The following is a 15,370-nucleotide window of genomic DNA, read 5'->3' on the forward strand; positions in this document are numbered from 1 at the left end:
AATGACCTCCAAAACAAACTGTTCAGTAATAATCTGGGTGTAGCAGAAAAGGTTTTCATGTCAGAGCTGTACTCTGGATGTATTTCTGAATATGTAAGAAGACTATTCATTCAATTGCAGCTCTTAAAAGCTGGCCTAGGTAGACAATAAAATGAAATAATTGCAGAAAGGATTGTGCCTCAAGCCATAGAAGAAAAAAGGTCATGTCACATCACCCTCCTCTGCCTCTTGGCAAGATTTGTACCCTCACCGTGCACAATCAAAAAAGTATCTGTTTTTCTTAATTCCTCTAGCTACAGTTCAGTAACACTTATTTTTTCAGCTATTTCTCCACTTTTCCTCTAATCCTTCTTGTTTGTCTCATGCTCCTGTACAGTCTATCACTGCACTTCACTTTTTCACAGAAACAAACAGAATCAGTCTTAAAAAAGGGCAGGTAATGTGCTAAGTACCTGTCTGGGACCAATGACTGTGTTATGCACACTATCTAACACAATCACAGCACAAGAATGCCTATGAATAGGAGTCAGTAATAGAAGTTTGCACACTGAACAACAGTTGTGGTAGGAGAAAAGCACTTCAGAAAGGAGTTACTATTGATCACATAATGATATTAGCATAATCCAGCTCATTTTTGCTGAGAAATGAAAAAGAACAATGAACTGAGGAAAAAACAAACAAGCAAACAAACAACAACAACAAAACCAGGAGATTTTAACTTGAGACACTCCTAATGTGCAAACTCAAATTCATAAGTGTGAAGTGTCCCATACAGACACGCTGCATACACACAGACCATACAACTCCACTAGATACCTGAACTGCAATTTCTGTGTGTAGTGCTACAGTTTCTTAGTAATTTCAGATACATTAGTGCAAAACCCAGTCCTTGAGTGATTTTTAGCTCTTCCTTTTAAGGAGAGGGCATAGTTTTCCTTTAATTTTTGCATTCCTCCCCCCACCTTCAAACTGTTGTTATCCAATTCATCAATACAGGACTTTTGAAGCAAGCATTGATTGTAACCAACATTTGCTACAAAAAAGGATGTTTTGTCAGTGTAAGCCATTTGCAAGTATGTACAAACATGTCTATTGCCTTTTAACCCAAGGATAATTCCTCAGAAGTTTTGGATGTTCTTCATTTTATTAAGCTGATTCACAATACCATCTCTGGGAAAAACACACTGAAGCATGGAATTGCTCTTGAAGACCTTGAAAAACAAAAATGACATGTGGCATTCCTCTCAGTGCAGAGTAAGGTTGCATGGCTATTTTTTCCAAGTGAAACAGCTTGCTGAAAGTATCACGTCACAAGACAAAAGCCAATCTGTGGGGGCAGGGTTTAGAACACATTGTATGATAGGGAATGTTTTGGTTCTAGCTATACATTTTTATAAGAATTTTTTGCAATTCATTCACTTGCTCTGTCAGAATTGCAATTTGTTCTTCTTTTAGATAAAGAACAATATCCTTTTTTTTTCCTGAGACACAGAAGAAGACAGAGGGTTTTTATACAAGAAGAAGAGAAAAATGTTGAAGGAAGACACAGGGAAGGCAACAAGATATGATAAAGAAAGTTTTCTTATTCCTACAAGGTCCACAAGAGCTTAATTGAAAGTAACACTGTGCATATGGAGTTTGATGTGAACTAATTTGAATTTATGATTACTTGTATAACATTCTGTGTCTTTTCCCTATGATTATATTCCCATTAAAAAAAAAAAAAAAAAAAAAAAAAAAAAAAAAAAAAAAAAAAAAAAAGTCAAGAGCTTTACTTTGCTTAAGATTTAAGGGAGCTGGAATATTTGTATTTAACAGCTGCATTTGACTACCACACTGATTAGTGCCTTGCTGCAAAAACAACCTTCAATTTCCAAAGAGCTAGTCATCAAAAAAATAAGTTTTATTTGCTCTTAGGTTGAGAAATTGATCCTGTTCACACTGTTTAGGAAGAAAGCATGACATTAAGGAAAAGACAAGATGTTTGCATACACAGTAAATTTTGTTTAAGAAATCTATCCTTTGCAGCTACACACACATACACTGCAACTGCATTACATGATATAACAAAATCTTACTTTACATAAGAAAAAAAGCACACTGGCCTAAAGCCTGTCTTTACCAACTGTTGTTGGTTATTGAGAAAAGTTGTACATACCAGGCTTCAAAGAGAATGTCTCAAAGGAGAAAAAGCTGAATAAAATTCTAAAGCAATGTTGAATGTCAAACACAGTGTGAGTATTGGAGATAAAATATATGTATTAACCTCATAACAGTTGCAAAGCCCCATAAAGTTTCTGATTGCTGCTTGTGTGATCAAGCTTGCATGACTCATACAGTCATCCTAGTCATGGACAATAATGTGACCAAGCCCATCATGCTGTCATGAACACCCTCTGTTGTCTGCTCAACATGTGGCTTCTTCATTTTCCTTCTTTGCAGCTCCTTAACTACAGTTGTCATTGTGGTCACTGTGGCTCTTGATAAAGAATTGCTTTAGCTACACAATGGGAATTAGAGATACAGTAGACAACAAAACAAGTGAGTAGGATCCTTCTATACACTCATAAGCATGTGTGGAACTATCAGTGATGACAGATACTTGAGAGATATACCATGACCATGTAGCAGGAAAGTATTTGGAACAAGATATCTTCGAGGGACAGAGAAGCACGACTCAGAGCTACAGCTAGTCTGTAAACTAAGAACTTAAACGTAATTTTGGCCATGGATAATCTGTATTATGATCAGCTTCAGTAGTACTGTTCATTCAAAAGCATATGCTGGATTTTTCCATTCAGACCCTTCTTTCTTCCTTCTATAATAAAAAGTGGGACCAAACACCTGATTGTGCCCCTCCATCAGTTCTTCAGACTGAAAAGAAATGATCATTTTAAAATCCTTTATCACTTAACTACTTACTTTCTTTTTGCCCTATTTCATTACGGACTGAACTTTTCTTTCCACGCCTTCCAAATAAATAAAACTAGGGAAGGATGGATTCTGTCAGAAAATAGTTTGTCCATTTATGTGGTTAAAAGAAAGTGAGATATCAGCATTCTCTTTCTTATTGTCAATCTCCAAAAAGGCTAAGTATAGAGGCAAAAATCAACAACCCCAAAACAAAAGAAAACAAAAAACCCCGAACACTTTCATTTTACACAACTCCTAAGCAGTGTTCTTGACTGTAAGCATAGGTTATCTTTGATTGTCTGTCCTACTGTGCATTTCACACTGCATGTAGAGCACCACCTTCTCTGGGCTCAGCACTGTATGATGCCTCTAGTCTCTGGTACTTGGAGCCTTACATATTCCAGTGTATAATCTATGGCCATGCTTGAAGCTGACTTTGCAAGCTTGTCATCTGGGTAGGGAGCAAATCTGGTCTTGAGAGCAGGCACTGGACTTGTGTGTTTCCACTTACTCTCATGCCACTTGCTGCATTAGGGCTCTTACAGTAGTGTATCTCTGAATTCACATTTGGGTACTACAGTGCATGGAAGACCCTAACTGACATCACTACCAAGCCACACTTAATACCGATAAACTAAGCGTTCATGGGCAACAACACCAGGCATAGAACAGCTCAGATTTGTGCTAAAGAATGGCTTTAAAAAGGGCAGCAGTACACAAACTGCTTGTTGGAGACGGCACTTGGAACAGACCTGCCAAACACTACCTGGGAACTGCTGCAGAGATCATAACAGACATATGCATTAAATGCTTTGTACAGAAGAAGTATTTGGGCAGTAGATGAGCATACTTAGTATGCCTTAGTATGGGGAATTTCTTATTTCTTAAAAAGATAGGCATTAACAAATGATAGTTTGACCCACAGCTGTTTTAAAAATCCTCGTTATACAGCTGAATTAACTGAAATGAGACTTTCAGTTTTGGAATGCCTGAAGGTGAATTCATACCATGTTTGCTGTCCTGTCCCTCCTCCAATAGATGCAATTTCAATATAATATTTTAGAAAATTAAAAATTCAGAAGCTCAGACTTCAGTGAGAATCAGTATCCATTAAAAAAAAAAAAAAAAAAGTTTCAATAAAAATGCCTTAATTCAAATAAAAGTGCCTTGCCAGGTTAGAACCCACGAATATTAACTGCCTGGTATAAAAGCTAGTGATGAGAAGAGTCTCATTGACTTCAGAAGATGATTTCTCACATATAATACACCTCATTAACTGAATAAAGAGCTTTCTTTTTACAGCAAAGTCTCAGAACAAAATGAAGACCCTACTCTGAAATAATTTAAGAAAAATATTATAGCATAGTTGCATTTCCAATGTTACTCTACCTTATGTTGCTGCTTGCCTTATTAACCTTGTTTTCTATTTTTTTCACCACAGGAAGCTAAAAAAAAAAACACCTTCCCCCCCCCTCCCTCCCCCCCACACACAAAAAAAATACCAAAAACCAGAACACCAACTATATTTCACACTAAGACTAAAAATGTAAACACAAAAGTCAGAGACGCATTTCCCTGTGAGTGGAAATCAGATGTGGAACTGCCCCTTTTATTTTAGTGATAAACTGAAATAAACTTAATAAACATAGCTCATGCTGTGCTGGCTAACTAGCAATGATCCAAGGCCCTTAAATTTTGTACTGTTCAACTTAATGGCAGATTTAAAAGTTATTTATTTTTTTAATATTGAATAAAAAGAAAATATTTATCTTTTTTTTTTTGTTTGTTTCATTCTCTTAGAATCAGCTTCAGAAATTGCAGTTCTCCTGGATCTTACAGGCACGAAAGCATCAGTCCAGGAACAAAAACCAGTACTGAACTTTACTGCCCTGCTAGGGAAATTTTAGCATTTTACTAAGCAGCTCTATTGTTTGCAGTGGTTGATTCCTCCAATGAGAAAATCTTCTCAACACTCTCATAAACAAGAAACGACTTTTGTTACCGATAATCATGTGAGTTCTGTTCAACTAATTTGGTAATCAAAACAAATGACTAGAGGCTAAAAGTATGTCTATTGTTAGGAAGATTTTTCTTTTTTACTTCCAGAAATTGTATCTGTAATCAGATGCTGCAAAGTTTCTTGATTATTCCTGCAATAAAAAACTGTCTCTGGAAAAATTAGATACTATCAGAAGAAGAAAAATATTACACAAGCCCAAATATGTTCTAAAGCGAGAAGTTTATTACATTACATTATTACAGTAGACAAGATTTGTGATGATCCATAACCCTATTGCCAAACCTTAGTTATATGTTGGCAAGTATATATCTCTTCTTGTATATTACTTAGTATATGCCTCTTTTTTGATATAGAAGTACAGATTCCTACATTTATGAAACAAGAAAACCCCCAAATGAAAATTATTTGTGAAACACTTTAAATTTTTGTTTGTGTAATGCTAGGTTGTGTATGTAAAATGTTTCATGTGAAAAAGTGCTAGTTATACTTAATAGGTACAAAATTTATTATTATTATAAGTACAAAATTTTGAATCTGATTTAATCTCACTTTGTTAATCCTCAGGAAAACAGTTTTACAGGTGACCTAACTGTGCAGAGACTAGTGCTTTCAGGAATAGATCTGAACAGCAATGACTTTCAGAGTCTGAAATTAATTCATGGTTCTTGCCCTGTATTTTTATGTTTTACTTCTTGGAATGTCTGCAGCTCTGGATATATGTTTTTCAGTGTGACACCTTGAATCTGTTCTGTTACTTGCTATAATCTATTCTGATTATTTTAAGAACTCATGAGATTATTTTTTAATGAAAGGAAAAGCTGCTGAAGACAACTTTCCAATAAATGTATAACAGAACAAAATATGAAGCTTATTTAGAATTTCTGTTTAGCACCTATCATTTCCCTAGATTGAGTTCTGGAGTACAAGGGAGAAACAGAAACTCCAGCACAAGTGTACATGACGGCTTAAGTTCAGAACTGATGCAGATGTAAGGGAGGCCAAACTCAGTGATGTTTCAGCAATTCTATCAACTCTGAAATCACAACTCTGGTATTCTGTAGTTGGTTGTTTTTTTGCTTTATTTTTTTCCTCCCAATAACCTATTCTTTCTTGCTGCTATTTCTATCAATTACAGAAAACCATGCTTCGATTTTTTGTTTTTAATGAAACATTTACAACAACTGTCACTGAAAATCTTTTCTAGAGATGTTTACAAACACTAAAGTTCTGGAAATTTGAATGAAAGTGATGTTCTTATGCAAAATATTCAGAGGGGGCTAAACTTTTGCTTCTACTTCTTCTCAGCCTTTCTTCAAAGCTACCTTCTCATAAATGGAAAAGTACATGGCTGGAATATAGTTCTACTGTAGATAAATGCATTTGTTGATGTATGTCAAAGCAACGATGAGGACAAACTTTTTGAAACAAGTAGTATTCCGGCAGGCTTTCCTACTCTCAGTATCTGCTCGGGACAACTACCACAAAGTGGCGCTGTTGCAAAACTAACGGGGGAAATCCTGAATATAAAATGAGCCAAGGCACCCATCAAACCCTGTGAAAAGCTTCATCCATTTATTTACTAACATACAAATCTTCTCTATAAGTATTCTATTTTATTAACATAAAATGGAATTATAGGGGTATCTTAACATGTTTAGAAAAAAACTGCCTTCACAGTGAATAAGATATTGTGTATTCTGGAGTCTAATGAAAGACCTAATTAATCAGATAAATGACTAGTTATTATTCCAATTAAAATCCTCAAAAACTGAAGATTATTTTTAAAATATGCTCAGAGCAATATTTCAATTTCTTCAAGACTTACAGATTTTGCTAAAAGTAACAAACATGATTGCTATATCAGAATCTTGGATCAAAGGACTATACTTAAAATAACAGTTTGAGATCTTTATTTTTCGTAAAACAAAACAAAACAAAATAACCAACCATAAAGCATCTTTGAAGTTTAAAAAAAAAATAAATTAATAAAATCTGTTTGTTTTAAGGCTTATCCTTAGAAAACAAGATATAACATGGCACCAAATCACCTAGCAGAAGAAGATGTAAAAATATCTAGTAAAAACAGTTTAAGGAGAGAAACATCTTTAGAGAAAAATGTGCAAAACTGCAAGTAACAAGCATGTTTCCATTTTCTATAGCTGTAAAAACACACCGTCTACAATGCTTTTAACAGTGCATGCATATTTGGCAAGATTAAGTTGTCACATCTCATGTTACAAGGTGTCTGACAGCCCACAGACACAGACAACGAGTACCAGGCAAAATCCCTCAATTCATGCATACTGCCTGGCTCTGGTAGATTCACCTCCCATCAGAGGGAGGCAGCCCCTTTGCTTGGAACGTTTAGTTGTACACTATTTGTTTGCTTTTATTTATTATTTTTTTTTTTTTGCTGGACTACCTGCAAATGTAAAGTTCCTAGGGTAGGGTTGCTTTCAGAGCTTAACCCTTTGCCTACCTCTGGAGGAGCATTCACAAGCCAGGGGAATGATTTCTATTCCTAGAGCTGTTTATCTACTTGAGGAGACTAAAAGCTGAGTCATATTTTAGGCATTTCTCAGATTTGACTAGAGTGTTGGGATAGTGAGAAAGCAGTTAATTCTTACATCCTTTTAGCTGAGAAAGGTCTAAAAAGGATGGAAACTGTGTTCAATCAAATAGCAAAGACAAAAAGGCTCATGAGCTGTTTAAGATTTGTGTTGTGCATGTTTCGGAATATCTCTTGGTTTGGTTTATTGTTTTGGTGGGTTTTTTTTAATGTGAATTGATGAAGCAGTAGTTTTCAGTGGAATGAATGCTCTTAAGAGTCAATGATAGAAGATTACTCTCTCCGTTCACATCTGGGCAGTTAGGGAAAATAAGCAATTCAAGCAGCACTTAAGAAACAGATGCAATATATAGAATTTAGACTTCTTTAAATAGCATTATCTTATGGTTGAGAAAATTTAGGTAAAGGACAACAACTACAAACAACACCTACCATGTTCCAATCCACAGCGGAAAATATTTTATAAAATGGTGGCAACTATCTAGGTAGAGCTTGAAGATGATGTTACAGTGCTTTGACAGCATTAGAGGTCTAATAATCCTTACAAAGGGAGGAGAAAGAGTAAAATTTGTTTGTTAAAAAACTAAAGAGAAAGGTTCATGATCTTGTGAAGCATCTGATTACTTCCATTTTGAAGTATTGTATCTATATTATATCTATCTTATATAAGCAGATTCTTATGGTTATTACTTGTTCAACTATGCTTGAATCAAACAGAAAAGAAAGATGACTTAAGCATGTAAATTTAGAGGGAGACTTAGAGGAATGCAGCTAAATTTATCAGCCATCTCTGTGAGCAATCTCTAAATAAGAATTTTAGAAACCAGTCACTACTGGTCGCTGATTAACTTTCCATATTTTTGGCACTCACCATCTTTTTCCTAATGGACTAATCTGCAAATCAAAACTGGAGGCATATCTGGACAAAACTCAACTCTAAGGTCTATTCTTTCTATTTTTATGATGTGAGGAGTGACTTGGCTGAGAGAAACAATGACAAAATAAATAAATGTGCCTAGAATTTGGAAGTAATAACAATAACAATAATAATAATAAAGCCAGAGAGAGACTGGAAGTTTATGGCTTTTCAGTTCTGTTTCTCTATTTCACCTGTTTTGCATGTCCTATAATGATTTCTAAATATGGATAAGAATAGAAACTCATGATGGCAGTTTGACCAAAGACTGCATCTGTGTATATATGTGAGTATGCATGTGAGAGACAAAGCAAGTGTGGGGGGAAGAGAGAGACAGAGAAAAAAAGAGAGAAAGAAAGGGACAGAGACAGAGAAGAGGGAATGGACTATTAGAGTTGTACATTCCTGCAATGAAATACTTGTCTTCTGAGAGTCACAGTCCGGAAGAGATTGTTTTATGGTAATGATTTAACAAAAGAATTACAAAGAATATTCCTGGGTACTAAGACTTTTCCTTATAATACGAAAAGATTTTGACAGGAAAAGGAATGAAATTATTAGTTGGAACAAGAAAAAAAAATAATTAAAAAAAAAAAAACAAAAAGAAAAATAAAAAATAGACACATTATGGGTATTGTAAAGCATATAAGAGAAAAAAAAAGACTTTTATGACAATTACGTTATTTTCAAAAAAATGTGTCGCTCACTGAAATTCCCCAGCCAGGCAAAATTTTTATAAACAGTAGGCAGTGAAAGTAGAGTATGGCAATAAAAGGGTTAATCTACAGAGCAGAGCCATCTGGCTGAGCTGGTTTGTTATAATCGGGGAGATTATGTTCACGGGACTCAGAGTTAAAGGCTCCTCTCCCATAGAGCAACTCTGCACAACCCAAGCAGACAACTTTGGGACTTTGAATGAACGTATTTACATTTACCTTTCTCTTCATGTCGACTTTTCTGGAAACATTTACACGGATGCCATGGTTACTCCTACCACGGTAAGGGAAATTTGACGTTTTCTAATAGGGTCCTAAGAGGGCGGGGAGAGGAGGGGGGAGAGGGATTCTTTAAAGAATTACAATGGTAGTTTGGGAGGGGTGTCTTGCAAGAAGTAGATCTGTCCCAAATGTTGATGCGTTTCCCATTGTGCCTCCTCCTTCCCCCACCTCTAATTGCCCTACAGCTTGCTTTAGTCTTGAGATTCCTCTCTCTTCCTGCTCTGTACACTGTTGTTTAGATCCCTGGTAAGAAAACAGTGGGGAAAAAATATGAGGTGCTAAAGGAATCTAATTTAAGAGGCAGAAACAAAGGAGACTCTTGGTTTTATTTTAAGACGGAAACAAGAAACTTCAGATGTAACAAAAGGAGTTGCAAATCTTGCGTAGAGGTTGCAGGAACCAGCGTCAGAATACACAGCAGACTTGCCCTAAGGGAAACTCAGAGTCCATGACATGCAAAGTCAAAATTCCTAATTCCTAGACTTCTCCTGTCTCAGGTACTTAACTTCACTGGAGCTTTGTTATTTTTTGTGCAAGTCAGACACTGAAAACCCTACTCATGACCTTTGAATCAATCACCCTTCCCCTCAAAACCAATACTAAATTCTCTGGAAGGAACTGGAGATCAAAGGATACCCTGTACATCTGTGGCTAGGTGAAAAAGATACACTCACTTTGTGTGTAGGATGGTAGGGTGACTTACTCTTACAGTACAATTTTCAGTGTTCAGTAAGCGCCCTCTAAGAATGCAGCACACAACAAATAAATACAGACATATAGAGAGCAAAATAGAAAGCTGTTTCTCATCTAAACAGCTGAAATGCAGCTTAAAGCATTAAGTTAGTTACTGGCGAGTCTTTATGGAGTTACCAAATGTTATTAGCTAAGAGGGGAAAAAATCCTTGAATGGTTTAGATAGTTTTCTGATCAGTTCTTAATCCTTTATTAAAATAAACGAGAAAGCTCTGTGCTGGTCCTATCTCTTGAACTATAAATATGCATTATTCAGAGAGATGGATATTTTGGAATGAAAAGGGCTGCTATGCACACATTCTCTCAGTCCTATATTGCAAAACCAGTTATTTAGAGGGGAGTGGGTATGTGCTTTTTCTTCCCTTTTTAAATAAACAGAGAAGTGTGCTGTATGGTCCAGGCAATTGTTATGAACTGCAGAGTTTCAAAAAGCACTCTTAACTCTTAGGCTCATGTGATTTGTTGCATGAGAAGTGCAAATGGTATGTAAAGTTTGACTTAACACTGTGCCCTCAGTAAAATACCCAGACAAAAAAGAAAGACATTCTCAGGCGCTGAAATATGTGGCCTGTGCAAGTGTGTAAGTAGAGGAGTGGTACAAAAACACTTAAGATGTCAGAAAAACGAAAATAACTAAACTACCTTGCTTTGGGAAAAAGTAGACAAAAGCAGTAAAGAATGAGAGTTAAGCATGGTTTCAACAACACATAGTATAAAGACTTGTACTTTTAGATACACATGTCAGCACTAGAAGCTGAGTCTGTTAGCATGGTAGGGGGAGGAAAACAACGTACGATTGCAGATTGAGGTCTCAAAATATGGGGACAAGATAAACCAGAAGGATCAGGACAGGAGTGCTTTGTGTAGGAAGGTGGTATATTTTGAGGTAACCAATATATTTAGTGTTTCTTATTTATTCTTTTTTTTCCCCAGGGAAAAATTAACTAAATAACTCATAGAAGGAAATACCTCAGGAGTTTGTAGGGAGAGTATTAAGTGCTGAAAATAAACCACAATATACTGTGCTATATTTTGGGTACTTAGAGCAGGTAAGCCATGCAAAGGTAGTTAGCATAACAGGGAAACTACTGCAAGTTAACTGGACAGAGAGAATGTTCATGGATGGAGAAAAGTTTAGGACTCAGAAAGGGAAGTATCACTTGAGAGGGATGGGAAAAGATGCAGACTGGATACTGGGTGAAAGTATGAAAGGGACCTACAAGGATGTAGGAAGGGTGAGTGGGGGATATGCAGTGGGAGTTTAGAGAGAATGGTGAAAGCACAGTGCAGGAAGGATGTCTGGAGGAGGAAGAAAAATGCACATAGGTTTCTCTGAAAGTAACACCTTCCTGTTTATTGTCATTAAATTGCAAAAAAGAGCACAATTACACTATTTGATATAGCATACTCTCATTTACAAAACACTATTTTTCAACAGTCACCTCCATTAACTATGCATTTTCATCAGCAATGAAAATGCATACCACATTCACAAATATCTGCATGGCTGTCTGGAACGTGGCTTGTCTTTCATATCCACCTATGATGTAGTAGACCAACAAAGTAAAATAGGAGGCATTACTTTCAGAGCATCTCTCATATATTTGGATAGAAGCATGAAGAGCTATGAAGAGCTATTTCAGAGGCTATAAGCCTGCTGGAGTATTGTGGACATGTTGTGACTGGTTATGAGCAGAGGCAAAATAAAGGAAAAAGCTGTGTGAAGGTATTGTGAGGAAATGCAAGATAAGTAAAATTATGGGGACAAGGAGAACTGTGAATATGAAGATTCGGCAGTTCTCATGAAGCATGAGAATGAGGAATGAATGAAGAATGAAGAATAAAGAGGGTATAAGGATAATATTAAGAGCTGGGTTTTCTGTAAAGATCAGTGAGCAAAGGGTAGTCTAATGGAGGTGCAGGACAAGAGAGCACAGGAAGGAATATTAGTTTTGTATTGCTTTGAAGACAAACTGAGGAAGTAGTTCAAAGGTGCAATAGTTATTTGCCTATTAGAAACAAAGGATGCCTCTTATCTGTAGTTAGGATGGAATAGGCAACATTTAACAGGGGAAGTAGCTGAGGAAAGTAGTGAAAAGTAACAGTGTTGAATTAGGAGAATACATACAAATAAAAAGGAATGATATTTTATTAAGCAAGATGCAACTAATGTACCTATGACTCTGTAGTAGGCACTAGCTAAAAGAAGCAGAAAGAGGGAATGGAACAAATGTGGATAGGTTAGCGGAGTTAGAAATTGTAAGGCACAAATTGGGATTAAATGAGAATGACAGCTCATTTAACAAGGGGTGAGAAATGATGGTGTGTGAGCAAGCAGAGAAATTATCAGTTTGTGTGTATTTATAAGGATTACAGACAAGGTGGTAGAAGTGAACAGCTATCTGATAAGTGAGTTGTGCACACAGCATGCTCAAAATAAATGAAGTACAGGTAACTAGTATAGAGCTGGGTGTGGGACCTGGGAGAATGACAACAATTTGGGGTGAAGAAGGGAAGAGCAAAGAAGATTGAGAAGAATTTTATGGGGATGTAGACAATCTGCAGTTATCTGTCTCTTACTTTGATGAAGGCTGTCTAAGAATGCAGGCAGAAATGCGTGTGTAGATAGCAGCATAAGAGCAGCCTGGGAGCTAAGACATTGCCCTGTCTCTTCTAGACATATGGACTCATTCCTCCCTAACAGGTTATAATCTTCATTGAAAGTCCCACTGTGATACCCTCATACAAACACCAGCCATGTACCCAGGAACTGATGTGAACTATGTAACTATTTCTGGTTTCCCTCTTTCCTCCAACTGGCAAAACTGAGAAGGTAACTTGGGCATTTCAGTGTTTTTCACTTGTGCTCCCAAGGCTCTATAGTTTTCTTCGATTCTGCCCATTTTCTGGCTTCCAGTGTCATTAACGCACACATGGAAGGACAACAGGGGATAGTACTCCACGCTCTTGACAAGGTGTGGCATGCTTTCAGCAACATCCTGGATCTCAGATTCCAGGAGGCAGCATACCTCTCAAGACACTCTGTCAGTCCAGCAGAAAGGAACATCAATAAAAGGGAATCACCCACTACATGCAGGCTGCTGGTATGGTTTTTACTTGCAGATCTTGGCCATGGCTGCCTATAATTGTATAAACATATCTGGCTTTGAGAGTGAAGCTAGAGAGTGTGAACTCAACTGCAGACTTGCTTTTGTGGATCACCAGGGATCAAGGTGTCTTCCTTTTAGAGTTGTTCACTTCTGGAATATGACTGTTAAACAACATATGTCTCTCTCCGTTGGCACCTGTAGCACTAGAAAGCATTTAAACTGCTTTTTGCAACCCAATCCTTGCTGTAAAAGATCATCTGTGTGAGTGTATATGTGCTAGTACTTACCTTATCTCCAGGAGAAAGTTCAAGGCACTCAGTGCTACCAACTGTCTGAACTGAAGACTCGTTTCTTACCAGTTCTGTCTTAGTGGATGCTGTAGATATTTCTGGAAATTTCTCTATAGGAACACTAGTTTTAGCTCTCAGACAATTATTTACCCCCATACTGGCAGACATGAAGAACAATTCCCTTGGTTGTGAACCTGCAAGCAAGTTACAGCACTTTGTCCTGCCTGCACAAACTGCTGTTATTGAGTGCTTCTCCCAGCAGTGATAGAGTAGGCCATCCGCCACCCTTCCTTACATTACATAGCACTAGTCACATGAAAGCTCATAGATCTCTTTCCATTTTTTTCCAGGGATAGATTCCTAAACAACAACAACAAACAAACAACAACAAGAAACCAAACCAAACAAAAAAAAACAAGTGTTGAAGTCACAGGAAACAAACTGTCACCAGTGCAGGTTAGGCTAAAGTCCTAGCATTCCTCTGCACACTTCCTCCCTGTTTAACCATTGAGTTGATAGAAAGCGAATGGTAATTCAATCTGCCAGTTGGCTGGGAGAAGAGAAAGGGATTGACAGGCACAATTAGTGCTAAGTGGTTATAGGAAAGTGTTCAAAGTGTGAGTAAATCGTCTGTGTTCAATGTGAGGAACATGGAGTGTTTGCATTCACATGAACTCCTTTGTAATCACAGCACAGGCAACAAAATCTTTCTGCAAAGGTGGGAACATCGGGGTGATTCTGCATCTGTCTTCCAGTGCTGGGAATAAAAGAGCACAATCCATCCAATTCAGTGGTTGTGTGGTACAAGCATCTCACTGTGTGAGCAAGCTCAGTACAGTGGTCTTAAAGCCCCTGTCCTTTTAGGACAACAATCATATGGAAAGCTCAGAACAAGATCATATAGTCTTCTCTCTTTCATCTTTCTCTTCCTCTCTCGTCTCTGCTTCTTCATACACACACACATACACATAAGTCTTGCCCAGCCTGACTTTTAGGTTTGTGTTCGAAATTTTCCTCTGTGGAAACACATGCTGAAGATATGTAAATGGGAGCAGAGTTGTCTTGCAACAGGTTGTGTGTCTGTATTTACTGTAACTAAATTCATTGGTCGTCATGTGAAGCTCAGGAAACCTGTTGGTTGGATTTAAATGCACATGAAAAGGATGGCAGTTCCATATTTCCAACAAGCAGCATCAGAAAAACAGAGTGCATGACTCAATGCTACACTGTCTGTATTTTTGAGTGAGTCACCACTCATCTAGCCATGTAAATATAGAGATTACATTGAACAAGTCCCATTTTTGTTATCTGTTACGTGCCTGTACCAAAGGCAATGAAAACATTCCTGAAGGATTGCTTCTTTCTTTTAAGATTTATAGCACTCCTCCAACATTTTCTGTGCTTAAGCTGTGTGTGTTACCCATTGTGGAACTCAAGTGCTAGTTTTCAATTGCTCTCTCACATCTTCCAGCACTAAAACTCCTTTATTTGGGTTTTGTCCCTACTGTACTTATTGCATGTTTTATCTTACGTTACCTGAGTTAAAATGTAAGAAACTCTTAATCTAATTGACTCAGATATATTTATTTCTTCATTTCTATTTGCCAGAAATCTAAGTTAGTATTTTCAGAGCTAGCTGATATCAAACCAGTGAGTTACAGAAGACAGAAGGAAAAGTATATTGTACTATACATGAATGTTTAAAGGCTTGTCTACCTTCAGAAGTGAATTCAGGTTGTGAGTGTGAAATTTAAATCCAACAGCTGCTTCTGAATAACTTAGTTTACCACTAACTTAGTCC

The 15,370-nt window shown here is 37.0% G+C and overlaps 1 protein-coding gene across 1 annotated transcript in view; it reads left to right on the top strand.

Moving 5' to 3' along the window:
* The first annotated feature begins 9,282 nt into the window (after positions 1-9,282).
* Positions 9,283-15,370, top strand: part of NTF3 (neurotrophin 3) — a 63,831-nt gene continuing 57,743 nt past the window's right edge. The window contains exon 1 of the mRNA XM_042835020.1: positions 9,283-9,416. Coding sequence (XP_042690954.1) covers positions 9,399-9,416 — 18 coding nt within the window. The 5' untranslated portion in view covers positions 9,283-9,398. The remainder of the gene's footprint in view (positions 9,417-15,370) is intronic.

The sequence above is a fragment of the Centrocercus urophasianus genome, unplaced genomic scaffold (genome assembly GCF_019232065.1).
Source record: "Centrocercus urophasianus isolate 14NV4802_14NV808 unplaced genomic scaffold, USGS_Curo_1.0 seq_5, whole genome shotgun sequence".
In the NCBI taxonomy this organism is placed as follows: Eukaryota; Metazoa; Chordata; class Aves; order Galliformes; family Phasianidae; genus Centrocercus; species Centrocercus urophasianus.